Here is a 13,854-nt window from a genome sequence, read left to right as displayed (position 1 = left end):
TTAACAAAATAGCAATCACAACAAACACTACATAAAAAACAGCCAGTGTAAACTAAAGCTTCAAGAAGGTAATTAAAACCATGGTAACTAGCATCAATAATCTCAATAGGACTATAGAGCAAGGGTCCTCAAACTAAGGGGGCCAGATACTGCCTTCCAAGGTCATTTACCCGGCCCTCGCTCAGGGTCAACCTAAGTCTGAAATGACTTGAAAGCACATAACAACAACAACAACAACAACAACAACAACAACAATTCTATTTCATCAGCCAAAAGCAGACCCACAATTCCCATTGAAATACTAATAAGTTTATATTTGTTAAAATTGTTCTTCATTTTAATTACACTGCTCAACGGAGAAAAAGTTGCGGGCCTGAAAATAGTTGTTCTTTTATGATTTTGGGGTGCTGAAAACGAAAAGGACATTTAAAAATGTATATTGGCTCTAGTTTTTATGATATAGCAATCACGTGATCACGTATGGTTGAAAAAATGCATGTTGTGACTTACACTATGGAAGATTCTAGAATACTCTAGAAAGTTTGATGATGCAGTATTAGTGCCGTGTGCAAAAGCCAGAAAGCCCTATATAAGGCCAGACTTTTGAACGGTGAGGGTCAGTCAGTTGAAGACTGAGACAGTATCGTTAAACATCGTTTTACATTGTTCTTTTTACTGTAGTTATGCCTCGCACGTGTGTAAATAAAGCACTCTGGAAAAAAGATATCAAGGCAAATGGACTCCGTCAATGCTGTCAGACTATTGCTGGAGCATTGTAAGAGACAATCCTTTCCTTGAATACAAAAGAAAAGTCAAGAGAAGCAAACAGGATATAAACTAAAGTCACGTTTAAAGCGACATTTAAACTTTCAGACTTTTCAACTGCATTAGGCCTACTAATATAGTTTCTTGCTGCACAAACATAAACAATAGACTAATTAAATAAATATTTCTCATGTATAAACTATTGGCAATATAATTTGACTAAAATTTAGTAAATATTCACGGTTTATATACATGCAGTAAGGTTAGGCGCATTATCATAATATTAATGAATTACCTATTGTGGAGAAAATTGAAATAGCTGTTGCATAAAACCAGAGCCAATTAACACATTTAATTATTATATTTGAATTCAGCATGTTAAATTTATTAAGAAACGGCACATTTCGTTTCCGTAACTGAGAAAAACAGAAAATTTGTAGAACAGTGTTATTGTATTGTTTCAAAGTGGGTTTTTTTGCGCTCAAATAAGACATGTGCAGTGTGCATAGGAATTCATTCATGGTTTTTTTTTTTCAAATTATAATCCGGCCCTCAAACAGTTTGAGGGTCTGTGACCTGGCCCTCTATCTAAGAAGTTTGAGGACCCCTGCTATAGAGTATCAATCTGTCCCCATATCCACAGGGGATACATTCCTGAACTTGTCATAGGATGGGAAACTATGGATAATAGTGAACTCTACTTAAAGGAACAACATCTACTAGATGTTGTGCTAAAGTTGCCCTGGAAGATCAGGCAAATTCTTAGAAAGATATTATCTCTAGGAGTTTGCTACGTTCTCCAGTTTGACTATAGTAACTTGCTCTTAAATAATATTGTAGAATTGAAAGGAGGACTTAAAATTCCATGTTTTGTTTTATGTGTGCTGGTCCCACCAATACAGGAATCATACTGCATTCCCCCAGTAACACTATTTTTGTTCCGGGTTATAAATGTAATTTCCTAATTGCTTCTATCATTAAAACATGGGGAAACTGTATTAAACTGGAAGAACCTTTTTTTTTTCAGGACATCTTGCAGCACATTTTGCTATAGTTTTTCAATGAATAAATATGTGTTAGAGTAGGGGTCCTCAAACTTTTTAAACAGAGGGCCAGGTCACAGTCCCTCAAACTGTTGGAGGGCCAGGTTATAATTTGAAAAAAATAATAATGAATGAATTCCTATGCACACTGCACATCTTACTTGTAGTGCAAAAAACACATAAAAACAATACAATAATTAAAATGAAAAATAATTTTAACAAATACAAACTTATAAGTATTTCAATGGGAAGTGCAGGCCTGCTTTTGGCTGATGAGATAAGATTGTTGTTGTATTGTCGAAGGCTTTCATGGCCGGGATCACTGGGTTGTTGTAGGTTTTTCCGGGCTATATGGCCATGTTCTGGAGGCAATTTTTCTCCAGAACTTTTCTCCAGAATTTTTCTCCAGGAGAAAAATTGCCTCCAGAACATGGCCATATAGCCCGGAAAAACCTACAACAACCCAAGATTGTTGTTGTTGTTGTTGTTGTTGTTGTGTGCTTTCAAGTTATTTCAGACTTAGGTTGACCCTGAGCGAGGGTTGGGTAAATGACCTTGGAGGGCTGTATCCGGCACCCGGGCCTTAGTTTGAGGACCCCTGCGTTAGAGTCTCAACAAATTCAACATAGGTTGTGGCAGCCACAAAAACAAAGTTTCTGGAGTATAACAACTACTCTTAGAGTAAGGACCACACAATTAAATAGGAAATAACACTTTCAAACCAGGAACAGATTCTTTTCAAATTTTGTCACATAGGATAATCAAACACTAAGATTTTCTCTGTCAAATGAGTATAACACAAAGTAATAATATGAATGTGTAGATAATCCAACTCCAATCATCAGAGGAAGCTGGCCAAAATGTAAACATCTCTCTGTTGTCCCCATGTTGGGGTTTATTTTTTTAAGAAACTAGCAAAGATTTTGGAAGTTATTTTTACAGGATAAGTATCCTAAAATGATATCCTTCATCCACAATCTGACATTATACACGCGGCTTTAGGCTATTTCCACCATATTCTGCAGAATGCAATAATCAAATTGAATTGTACTGATTACAGCAATTGATATTTCTAATTTCCTCCTGCCATAGCCAAAGGTCTGAGTCCCTCTAGGGAGGTGGAGAAGATTAGGATATAAAAGTTTTTAAATAAAGGTGTACAACCTGGCGGCGGCCAGGTTGCTAACTGGGGCGCCTTACAGGGAGCGGTCAACCCTCCTCTTCAAGGAGCTCCACTGACTGCCATTCATTTACCGGACCCAATTCAAGGTGCAGGTACTTACCTACAAAGCCCTGAACGGTTTGGGACCTGCCTACCTGCGTGACCGCATCTCTGTATACAAACCCACGCGATCCCTTTGATCATCTGGGGAGGCCCTGCTCTCGATCCCACCAGCATCGCAGGCACGGTTGGTGGGGACGAGAGTGAGATCCTTTTCGGTGGTGGCCCCTCGACTCTGGAACTTACTCCCTAAAGACATCAGACAGGCGCCAACCTTGGCAGTCTTTAGGAGGAGCTTGAAGATGTGGTTGTTCCAGTGTGCCTTCCCGGAATAATGATCCCATAGCACTTTGTCCTCCAAAGCACTTTAAATTTTTTAGATCTGCTCGTATGCCCTTCCACAAACGCCACTATCACCTTTCATCCATGTCCCAGCATTATTTCCATTTTAACTTTACATTTGGCCTTCCCACTGTTTTTAATTGCATGTTGTCTTATTGATAATGTTGTATATTTTATTGTCTATGTTTTATTTTAATTGCTTGTACTGTTGTTGTTTTGCTTGTATTGTTGTATTCAGGCTCGGCCTCATGTAAGCTGCTGGGGAGATGGTAGCGGGGTACAAATAAAGTGTTATTATTATTATTGTTATTATACCATTGTTATTATACCATTGGAATCTGGCATATTTGTCAGTTCACTCTGCTGTAGCCATTCTGTACTGAATTTATTTATTTTTTATTTCCTATATTTTTATCGCGCCCTTCTCACCCCCGAGAGGGAACTCAGGGCAGCCTCACAAACACTATATGGTGTCATCATAATAAAACAATCAACTATCAGTGCACAATGGCTGGGTTCTCTCATGGCTCTTCACTGATGATGTCGGCCAAGATTGGGCAACTGTTATCTTTCAGAAAGATTTGGACTGCATCTCCCACAATCTTTTGTGGTGGATACGCACTGACTAAAGTGGCTGGGTGGAAGTTCTAGGCCAAAGAAAATTGGAAAGTCATAGTTGCCCACTGCTTCATGAAGTATAATTTGCATGTACTCTTCCAAATTGCTCAGTAGAATAATGGAGTGGATATCTATTCCAGGCAAATAACCGTCCTCAAAGCAGAGTATCTATAGATCACCCCCCACCCAGTCACCATTTGTGCTCTTTCATTAGTTTGAAAGCTTCCAAATGCAACTCAGCATATCACATAGATATAAAATCCAATTACCATCTCTCCCTTCTGTCCAGGTTGACCCTGAAATGGAAAGGAAGAATTTTTCAGGCATTGTTATTTCAGGTTTGATGACTTGGAACCATTTTGGACCCTGACGTCCCTCTGAATTACCCTTCTCTGTTATACCATTTTAATGATTTCTCACACCATCACGGAATAATTTAATCAATTCTGTTTATAATCTTTTTATCAATTCTATTTATAATCGATGACGAATTTTGTTTTACTTCATAGAATCATAGAATCAAAGAGTTGGAAGAGACCTCATGGGCCATCCAGTCCAACCGCCTGCCAAGAAGCAGGAATATTGCATTCAAATCACCCCTGACAGATGGCCATCCATCCTCTGTTTAAAAGCCTACAAAGAAGGAGCCTCCACCACACTCCGGGGCAGAGAGTTCCACTGCTGAATGGCTCTCACAGTCAGGAAGTTCTTCCTCATGTTCAGATGGAATCTCCTCTCTTGTAGTTTGAAGCCATTGTTCCACGTCCTAGTCTCCAAGGAAGCAGAAAACAAGCTTGCTCCCTCCTCTCTGTGGCTTCCTCTCACATATTAATACATGGCTATCATATCTCCTCTCAACCTTCTCTTCTTCAGGCTAAACATGCCCAGCTCCTTAAGCTGCTCCTCATAGGGCTTGTTCTCCAGACCCTTGATCATTTTAGTGGCCCTCCTCTGGACACATTCCAGCTTGTCAATATCTCTCTTCAATTGTGGTGCCCAGAATTGGACACAATATTCCAGGTGTGGTCTAGCCAAAGCGGAATAGAGGGGTAGCATTACTTCCCTAGATCTAGACACTATGCTCCTATTAATGCAGGCCAAAATCCCATTGGCTTTTTTTTGCCGCCACATCACATTGTTGGCTCATGTTTAACTTGTTGTCCACGAGGACTTCAAGATTTGGCACACCTTTACCACTTCATTCATAGAACTGCCAAAACATTACAATCCAATAATTTAGAAGTAAAGGTCTTATAGAGAGAAAAACACTGGATCAAAACAGTGAAGAGTGAGGTTCCCCCTCTTTGCTCAGACTGTTGATAATCCAAAGGGAGAGAATAAACTTTTTACTTACTGGTTTGCCATCTAAGCCTATTGGGCCCTGAAAAGAAAAGGAGAGAATCAGGTGAGGAATTGTATTATATAGGTTAAGAACGTAAAATGTGTGTATAGCTCATCTATGTAGTCCATAGCTTTGAATACAGTATAGCAATGATTGGAAAAGTTGCTGTGGCTGTGTTGGCTGAGTATTCGAGGAACTGTAATCTCCAAAAGCAATTTTCCAAGTTCAGTCTTGGACAACAGAAAAGGAAAGTACATTACAAGCTTTGTTGTGATTATATGAGAGTTACTATAGCATTTAGCGAAAGAAAATTACAGTGAAATCATATGCATCGTGAACTTGGGTGCCCCACTATATTTGATTGAACATGAATGTGATTGCAGCCTTCAAGAATATATTGCAATGACAGTTTTTTCTTTTGGTTTCAGAATTATATTTCAGCTTTCAGGTAATAAAATGGTGCTAGCGGTTCATTACCACTATATTGTACAAGAAGTAGGATTCTTGTGACCAACTGTGACATGGATAAATGAGCCATGTAGAATAGCCCCGGAAATTTCATAGGAGCTAGGGTAACAGGAACACTACAAAAGTGGGAAAAAGTTAATCAAAAGCCACTTTATAAAATCCAAGAGAACACTTCTCTTGGAATATCTAGGGACTTCATCACACAAACTTGCTATTCCAGTCAGATTGAGTCCCTTCAATACTGCACCTCTCTTTAGCCAATCTATGGTCCCACAATTGTATTTTCACACACCCTGGACTTATTTATTTATTTATCATGTCAAGAGCCAACCCAAACAGTTGTATTGCATTAAAAACAAACAAACAAAACACAAAGTTTGCAGACTTGGTATTCTATTAAATGTCCTTTGACCAGTAGCTGGCCACTTGGAGTGTTTCTGGTGTTGCCACAAGAAGGTCCTCCATTGCGCATGTGGCAGGGCTCAGGTTGCATTGCAGCAGGTGGTCTGTGGTTTGCTCTTCTCCACATTCGCATGTCGTGGATTCCACTTTGTGGCCCATTTTTTAAGGTTGGCTCTGCATCTCGTGGTGCCAGAGCACAATCTCTTCAGCACCTTCCAAGTAGCCCAGTCTTCTGTGTGCCCAGGGGGGAGTCTCTCATTTGGTATCAGCCATTGATTGAGGTTCTGGGTTTGAGCCTGCCACTTTTGGACTCTCGTTTGCTGAGGTGTTCCAGCGAGTGTCTCTGTAGATCTTAGAAAACTGTTTCTTGATTTAAGTCATTGGCCTGCTGGCTGATACCCAAACAGAGGATGGGCTAGAGATGTCACTGCCTTGGAACTTTTACTATTGGTTGCTATTCCCCGGTGGATGTCAGGTGGTGCAATACTGGTTAAACAGTGTAATTTCTCCAGTGGTGTAGGGCACAGACATCCCATGATAATACGGCATGTCTCATTAAGAGCCACATCCACTGTTTTAGCATGGTGAGATGTGTTCCACACTGGGCATGCATACTTAGCAGCAGAGTAGCAAAGCGCAAGGACAGATGTCTTCACTGTATCTGGTTGTGATTCCCAGGTTGTGCCAGTGAGCTTTTGAATGATATGGTTTCTAGCGCCCACTTTTTGCTTGATATTCAGGCAGTGCTTGTTGTAGGTCAGAGCATGTTCCAGGGTAACTTCCAGGTATTTGGGTGTGCTGCAATGCTCTAGTGGGATTCCAGTGGGGGACATGAGAGAAGCCTACCCCCAGGATTGCAAGACATCCAGGTGTCCTCTTGGAAACATCTTTATAGATGGCTGATTCTGTCACTCCAGAAGCGAGTTGCAGCATACAATACCCTGCACTACAACTGTTCCTTAATTTATTATTTTTAGTGCAATTTTGCAATTACAACATTCAAAACAATACCCTCCCCCCCCCCCCCCCAAGAAATATAAATATGAAGTATAAGAAAAAAGGCAAAAAGCCAAGTGGGGAGAACAGGAGAATACTGTCATCTAGTGTCACTTTACTGCTAGCATGGTGGCATAGAAACGAAAGAGACCCATTGTACCAAGTCCAGTGATAGTAAAATTGCAGAATTGGGAACTATTAAAGCTAGAGAAAATACATTAAATTACTATTATTCATATATATTTAATATTTAAAGCTACAAAGCATTCTACCAATATTTTTCTCACTTTGTCCTGTTGATGTTTGAGACAAACAGTACCAAATTATTTTTGTCTCTTAGGAGTTCAGTCTTGTCTTGCCATTTTTCAGGCTGAAGGATCAGTTTATTTGGTTTGTATTGTCTTTGTGCACAAATGTTTGCTTGTAAGTGAGACCTAAGAATCTGTTGTAGTTCAGCGTGTTGCTCGAGTTGCTACTCCTAGTAGCAGGGAGAACGGGTCTACTTTGGAGTTGGAGGGAGAACAGCAGCGTCAGCACATTAGAGGAATCATTATGGCTCCAAGCGATACTGATACGTTTCCAGGCTTCTCCGATTGTGAGATGGGGATGGGGAAGTGAGCGGAGGTGTAAAGAGGGCTGCTCGGGAGCCAGAGTCTGAGGGGGAATTACAAAGGAAGCGTATTCGGGAAATACTTTGTGCACCAACAGAGGATGAAGATTTCCTTGGGTTTGAAAGGAGTTCTGGGTCTGGGAGTGAAATGGAAGAAGAGGAAGAGTTAGATTGGACCCATGTGCAACACATAAGGGATATCTGTAACCAACCTACCTCTAGTGAGGAATTTGAGGGGTTCAGTGGGGATTGGCAGCCAGGGTACTCTTGGCAGGATCTGAACCCTGATACTTGTTGGCAGAGTTGGAGGGATTGGCATTCAGCTGCAGATTTGGGAGCAGCTGAGAGTGATGACGAGATTGTGGGGAGCTCATCAAGCTCCGAGGAAGAACTTTGAGATAAAAGTGGGTTCAGTTTGGACTATATTTCGCAGAAGGCAAATCATAGAATCAAAGAGTTGGAAGAGACCTCATGGGCCATCCAGTCCAACCCCCTGCCAAGAAGCAGGAATATTGCATTCAAATCACCCCTGACAAATGGCCATCCAGCCTCTCCTTAAAAGCTTGCAATGAACGAGCCTCCACCACACTCCGGGGCAGAGAGTTCCACTGCTGAACGGCTCTCACAGTCAGGAAGTTCTTCCTAATGTTCAGATGGAATCTCCTCTCTTGTAGTTTGAAGCCATTGTTCCGCGTCCTAGTCTCCAAGGAAGCAGAAAACAAGCTTGCTCCCTCCTCCCTGTGGCTTCCTCTCACATATTTGTACATGGCTATCATATCTCCTCTCAGCCTTCTCTTCTTCAGGCTAAACATGCCCAGTTCCCTAAGCCGCTCCTCATAGGGCTTGTTCTCCAGACCCTTGATCATTTTAGTCGCCCTCCTCTGGACACATTCCAGCTTGTCAATATCTCTCTTCAATTGGAGTGTCTTCATGGGACATAATTCTTTGTACTGCCAACTTTCCACCTTGGGTCCTGGGCTTTAGCTTCGTGTGTTCCTGTGCTCCTGTTTCCTCGGTGACTCCAGCGTTCCAGCCTTGCTTCTCAACGGATTTGACTTCGCTTTTGGACTTCTGGACTTTGTATGCTTATATTTTTGTGACTGTAACAATTCTTAGTTCTGAAACTACGTTTTTCCAGCTTCAAAGACTGTGTTTTTGTACTATTTTGACTTTCAAGCAATTTGCTTCATCTTTTGTTTAATGCGGATTATTAGGCAGCGCTATAATCCGGATTATATTTTTGTTACTCCTATCGACTTATCTTTGGTGCCAAATTGCTTCAGCGGGCCTTAGCACTGAAGTTAAGTGCTTTGTAGGTCCTTTTATTTGCAATAAAGCTGTGTTTGATCCTTTAATCTGTGTCTGGCGTTGTTTAAGGCTTCTGGGTTCTGACAGAATCATAGTCCAATACTGGACTAAAAAGAAGAAAGGAATGGGACATCACTGCAAACAATCAAAATAAAGAAACTTTTGCTCATGTGGGTAATGAATCTTTACTTAAACCAAATATCCGAAACATTAAAGCATTTGTCATTGAGTTTTTCAATACTCAGATCTTGATGTTGACACAAATAGCTTCTTCGCTTTTAAAGTATGATATTATAGAATTTATTTTGCTGAATATTTTATAAAATTGAATTCCTTACTCTTTTTTTTTTTGTAAAACGGGGTCTTTAAAAAAAACAAAACAAGAACTGAATGAAATGGCAAGATCTTTTCCATGACATATTCCCAAGACAGCCATTTTTAGAACAGATGGACTGAGAGGCATTTAGATTCGGTCATGCTGTAGAGACAGAAATATATCTTTCATACATAACACTACATATTAAAAGTGCCACTTACCGGAAACCCAGGAAAACCTCTTGTTCCCGGCTGTCCCTGAATAGAACAAAACGGAAAAAGAGATTAGAAGAAAGAGATGAGGCAGCAAGATGTTTGATTAAATCACTGTGTCAGGCCTTGCAACTGTCCACTAGCCATAATTTGCAAGATGAAAGTAGTACACTTATATTACATGGCCAGAGCAATTTCCTCCTGGCTAGAGAAAACAAACAACACAAGATACTCTTACCCCTGTGTTCTGCTAGTTCGGAAAAGAGCCCTGAAATCATTCATTCAATGTGTAAATTTCTCCATTACCCATAAATTACATATTTTTATGCCTGGAAACGAAGGGTTAGAAGGCAGGATCATCAAGTTTGCAGACAACACCAAATTGGGAGGGATAGCCAATACTCCAGAGGACAGGAGCAGAATTCAAAACGATCTTGACAGATTAGAGAGATGGGCCAAAACTAACAAAATGAAGTTCAACAGGGACAAATGCAAGATACTCCACTTAGGCAGAAAAAACGAAATGCAAAGATACAGAATGGGGGACAATGCCTGGCTCGAGAGCAGTACGTGTGAAAAAGATCTTGGAGTCCTCGTGGACAACAAGTTAAACATGAGCCAACAATGTGATGTGGTGGCAAAAAAAGCCAATGGGATTTTGGCCTGCATCAATAGGAGCATAGTGTCTAGATCTAGGGAAGTCATGCTAGCCCTCTATTCCGCTTTGGTTAGACCACACCTGGAATACTGTGTCCAATTCTGGCCACCACAATTCAAGAGAGATATTGACAAGCTGGAATGTGTCCAGAGGAGGGCGACTAAAATGATCAAGGGTCTGGAGAACAAGCCCTATGAGGAGCGGCTTAAGGAGCTGGGCATGTTTAGCCTGAAGAAGAGAAGGCCGAGAGGAGATATGATATCCATGTATAAATATGTGAGAGGAAACCACAGGGAGGAGGGAGCAAGCCTTGTTTACTGCTGCCCTGGAGACTAGGACACGGAACAGTTGCTTCAAACTACAAGAGAGGAGATTCCATCTGAACATGAGGAAGAACTTCCTGACTGTGAGAGCCATTCAGCAGTGGAACTCTCTGCCGCGGAGTGTGGTGGAGGCTCCTTCTTTGGAAGCTTTTAAACAGAGGCTGGATGGGCATCTGTCAGGGGTGATTTGAATGCAATATTCCTGCTTCTTGGCAGGGGGTTGGACTGGATGGCCCATGAGGTCTCTTCCAACTCTTTGATTCTATGATTCTATGATATGTATGTAGAATAGCCATTACAGTCTAGTCCCCAGAACCATGTCTTAAATTGCAGATTCTCTTTGCAGAGGCTATTCCCTAATGGTTGCTCTCCCTCTACAATTGCTCCCATATTGTGTTGGGTCCTCAAGAGACATTTCTACCAAATGTAGTTCAGCTTTCGGACATACTTATAAGACACTAATGACAGGTTTCCTAGGGCCTGATCATTGCTTTGGAGTTTAGAAGCATCTTGTGAAGCCAAACTATGCTGGCAGAAACCTTGTTTGGTTCTTGTGGGAGAAATCATGTAAGCTACTGTAAAAAAAAAAAACAACAACCAAAAATGCATGTATAAATGGAGTCTTAAACATGTACTGAAGTATACCATTGCATTAGGGCAAAAGCAATTTTGTGTTGGTTATGCATTTTCATAACCAACAGTATAATCCAAAAGAGTTTTTTTATCATACAATCTATACACATAATAAAAGTGAAAATCTGTATGTGGCACACGTTCACTCAGGCAGCCTCCACAAATAGGCTATTGTTTCCAGTGCTGAGAATACAGCAAGTCACTCCATCGAAGGACATTGCAGGTTATAGCGAGCACATCTCAGTGTTCCTTTCTCTCTTTATTTGCATGACCCCACCCACTGCTTCTCCCTTATCCCGTTCCAACCCTTTCCTATGGCACACAGCAGAGGAACTGATCAGCAATTGAACATACTGGAGAGGTTTGGAAAGAATTCACAATGATTTTAGGAGTTGTAGGGACTGGGATGCATAGTTCACCTGCAATCTAAGAGCACTCTGAACTGCACTAATGATGGACCTGGAACACACTTGGCACAAAGACCGACCATGGACAATTGTCCATGCTTGCAGAGTTTAGGGGTGATTACCCCAAGAGTTGTAGTTAACCCTTCTCCAGAGAACAGTGATCTCAGCCAACAATGGATCAGGACCAAACTTGGCACACAGAACCGACATGGCCAATTGTGCATACTTTCCATTCATCCATCCTGCTGGTCTTACTCGCCTGATTGTCTGATTTAATTGCCAGAGTGGCCAAAGGCCTGGTCCCATAACCAAGTTTTCACCCTCCTCCTGAAGGCGAGGAGGGATGATGATGCCCTGATTTCCCCCGGGAGTGAGTTCCACAGGTGGGGGGCTACCACTGAGAAAGCCCTGCTCCTCGTCCCCACCAGCCTCACTTGTGACAGTGGTGGGGTCGAGAGCAGGGCCTCCCCAGATGATCTCAGACTCCGGGGTGGGACATAGAGGGAGATACGTTCGGACAGATACACTGGACCGGAACCGTATAGGGTTTTGTAGGTCAAAACCAGCACCTTGAATTGTGCTCGGAACTGAATCGGCAGCCAGTGGAGCTGGCACAGCAGGGGGGTGGTATGCTCCCTGTATGTCGCTCCGGTGAGCAATCTGGCTGCCGCTCGCTGGACTAGTTGAAGTTTCCGAACAGTCTTCAAGGGCAACCCCACGTAGAGAGCGTTGCAGTAGTCTATTCGGGATGTAACAAGAGCGTGGACCACCGTGGCCAGATCAGACTTCCCGAGGTACGGGCGCAACTGGTGCACAAGTTTTAGTTGTGCAAAAGCTCTCCCAGCCACCGCTGAGACCTGGGGTTCCATGCTCAGCGATGAGTCCAGGATCACTCCCAAGCTGCGAACCTGCATCTTCAGGGGGAGTGTAACGCCATCCAGCACAGGCTGTAACCCTATACCCTGTTCGGCCTTACGACTGACCAGTAGGACCTCTGTCTTGTCTGGATTCAATTTCAATTTGTTAGCTCTCATCCAGTCCGACACAGCAGCTAGACAGCTAGGTACTTCACCCCTACCTAGATATCACTGAACCCAGCTGTTGTCAGATCTGAACCGAACTTGGCACACAAATCCAACATGGCCAACTTTAAGTAATGGCAGGATTTGGGAAGGACTGACCCACAATTCTGGAAATTGTAGTTCACCCACATCCTTATGGGAACATTCATTAAAAACAAAAAGACTGTTTTTTTCCTAATAAATAGCATTACACATTACCAAACTGATATTACCAAACTTCACAAAACAAACAATGCCTTCTCAAATAACCCGGGCACCGCCAGGTCCCCAAGCTAGTAGTTTATATAAGTGAGTTGGCTAGCTGGTGGTTACACAATCCTTTGTGCAACTGATTCTGCATATTCTGTAACATTTCATAAATGAAAAAGAGGACACTATGGCCAAGCAACATAGAAATTGTCCTGTTTTGCTCTTAAAAAACAGCCTTAATGCAAAATTGAAAGTAAAAGAAAAATGCTTTACTCCAGCAAACAAAATAAGCAAATGCAATTGAAAAAGGAAACAAGGAAATCTTACTACAGACACCAATGAAAGTCTTTAGCAAAGTCCCAGCAAAATCAGCAGACAAGAAGGCACAAATCATGAAGTCTTAAACACAAAGTAGGTCATGGCAGTAACAGAGTTGTTAGCAGCGAAAAGCTAAGTTCTCCTGCTTCTGATTTATACCCCATGCAGGAGGGCTTAGGGCGTCACCCAATTAGCTCATCAATCTCTTAGCAGCTAATTGAGATGACTGCCGCCTGTTCTCTGACTCCCTCCGTCTTTCTATAAAAGTAGGCACCTACAAAACCTCATTGTCGGATTCTTCTTCCTCTCCCTCCAAGACCTGAGCACCTCCCTGCTCCCCTTCCTCTTCTGACGATGAGGAATCTTCAACAGAAATGCAGGCAAGATGGCAAAAGTTATTAATGCATATACAAACTAGTAGGCACGTTCAAAATGGCACCTAATCCTGTTCTGTTTTTGTGTGCCCTCCTCCCCTGTTCGGTTTTCGGGAAGATTGTTTCTGAAACGGAACTCAAGGTTCCAAATTACGACTCCAAACGGCCCCATCCTAATCTCCTGGAATCTTTCTGGAAACAGAATGGGGGAGGGGGGATCCGAAAT

At 42.0% G+C, this 13,854-nt stretch overlaps 1 protein-coding gene across 1 annotated transcript in view; it reads right to left on the bottom strand.

Annotated features, from left to right (window-relative positions):
* COL13A1 (collagen type XIII alpha 1 chain) overlaps window positions 1–13,854 on the bottom strand; it is a 219,722-nt gene that overhangs the window by 144,802 nt on the left and 61,066 nt on the right. The window contains exons 6-8 of the mRNA XM_067465689.1: window positions 9,654–9,689; window positions 5,345–5,371; window positions 4,260–4,286 (exon numbers count right to left, since the gene is read on the bottom strand). Of these exons, the coding sequence (XP_067321790.1) occupies window positions 4,260–4,286; window positions 5,345–5,371; window positions 9,654–9,689 (90 nt within the window). The remainder of the gene's footprint in view (window positions 1–4,259; window positions 4,287–5,344; window positions 5,372–9,653; window positions 9,690–13,854) is intronic.

This window comes from Anolis sagrei, chromosome 3 (genome assembly GCF_037176765.1).
Source record: "Anolis sagrei isolate rAnoSag1 chromosome 3, rAnoSag1.mat, whole genome shotgun sequence".
NCBI classification, from domain to species: domain Eukaryota; kingdom Metazoa; phylum Chordata; class Lepidosauria; order Squamata; family Dactyloidae; genus Anolis; species Anolis sagrei.
Note: the sequence above shows the minus strand (reverse complement) of the source record. Positions and strands in the feature narration are given on the sequence as shown.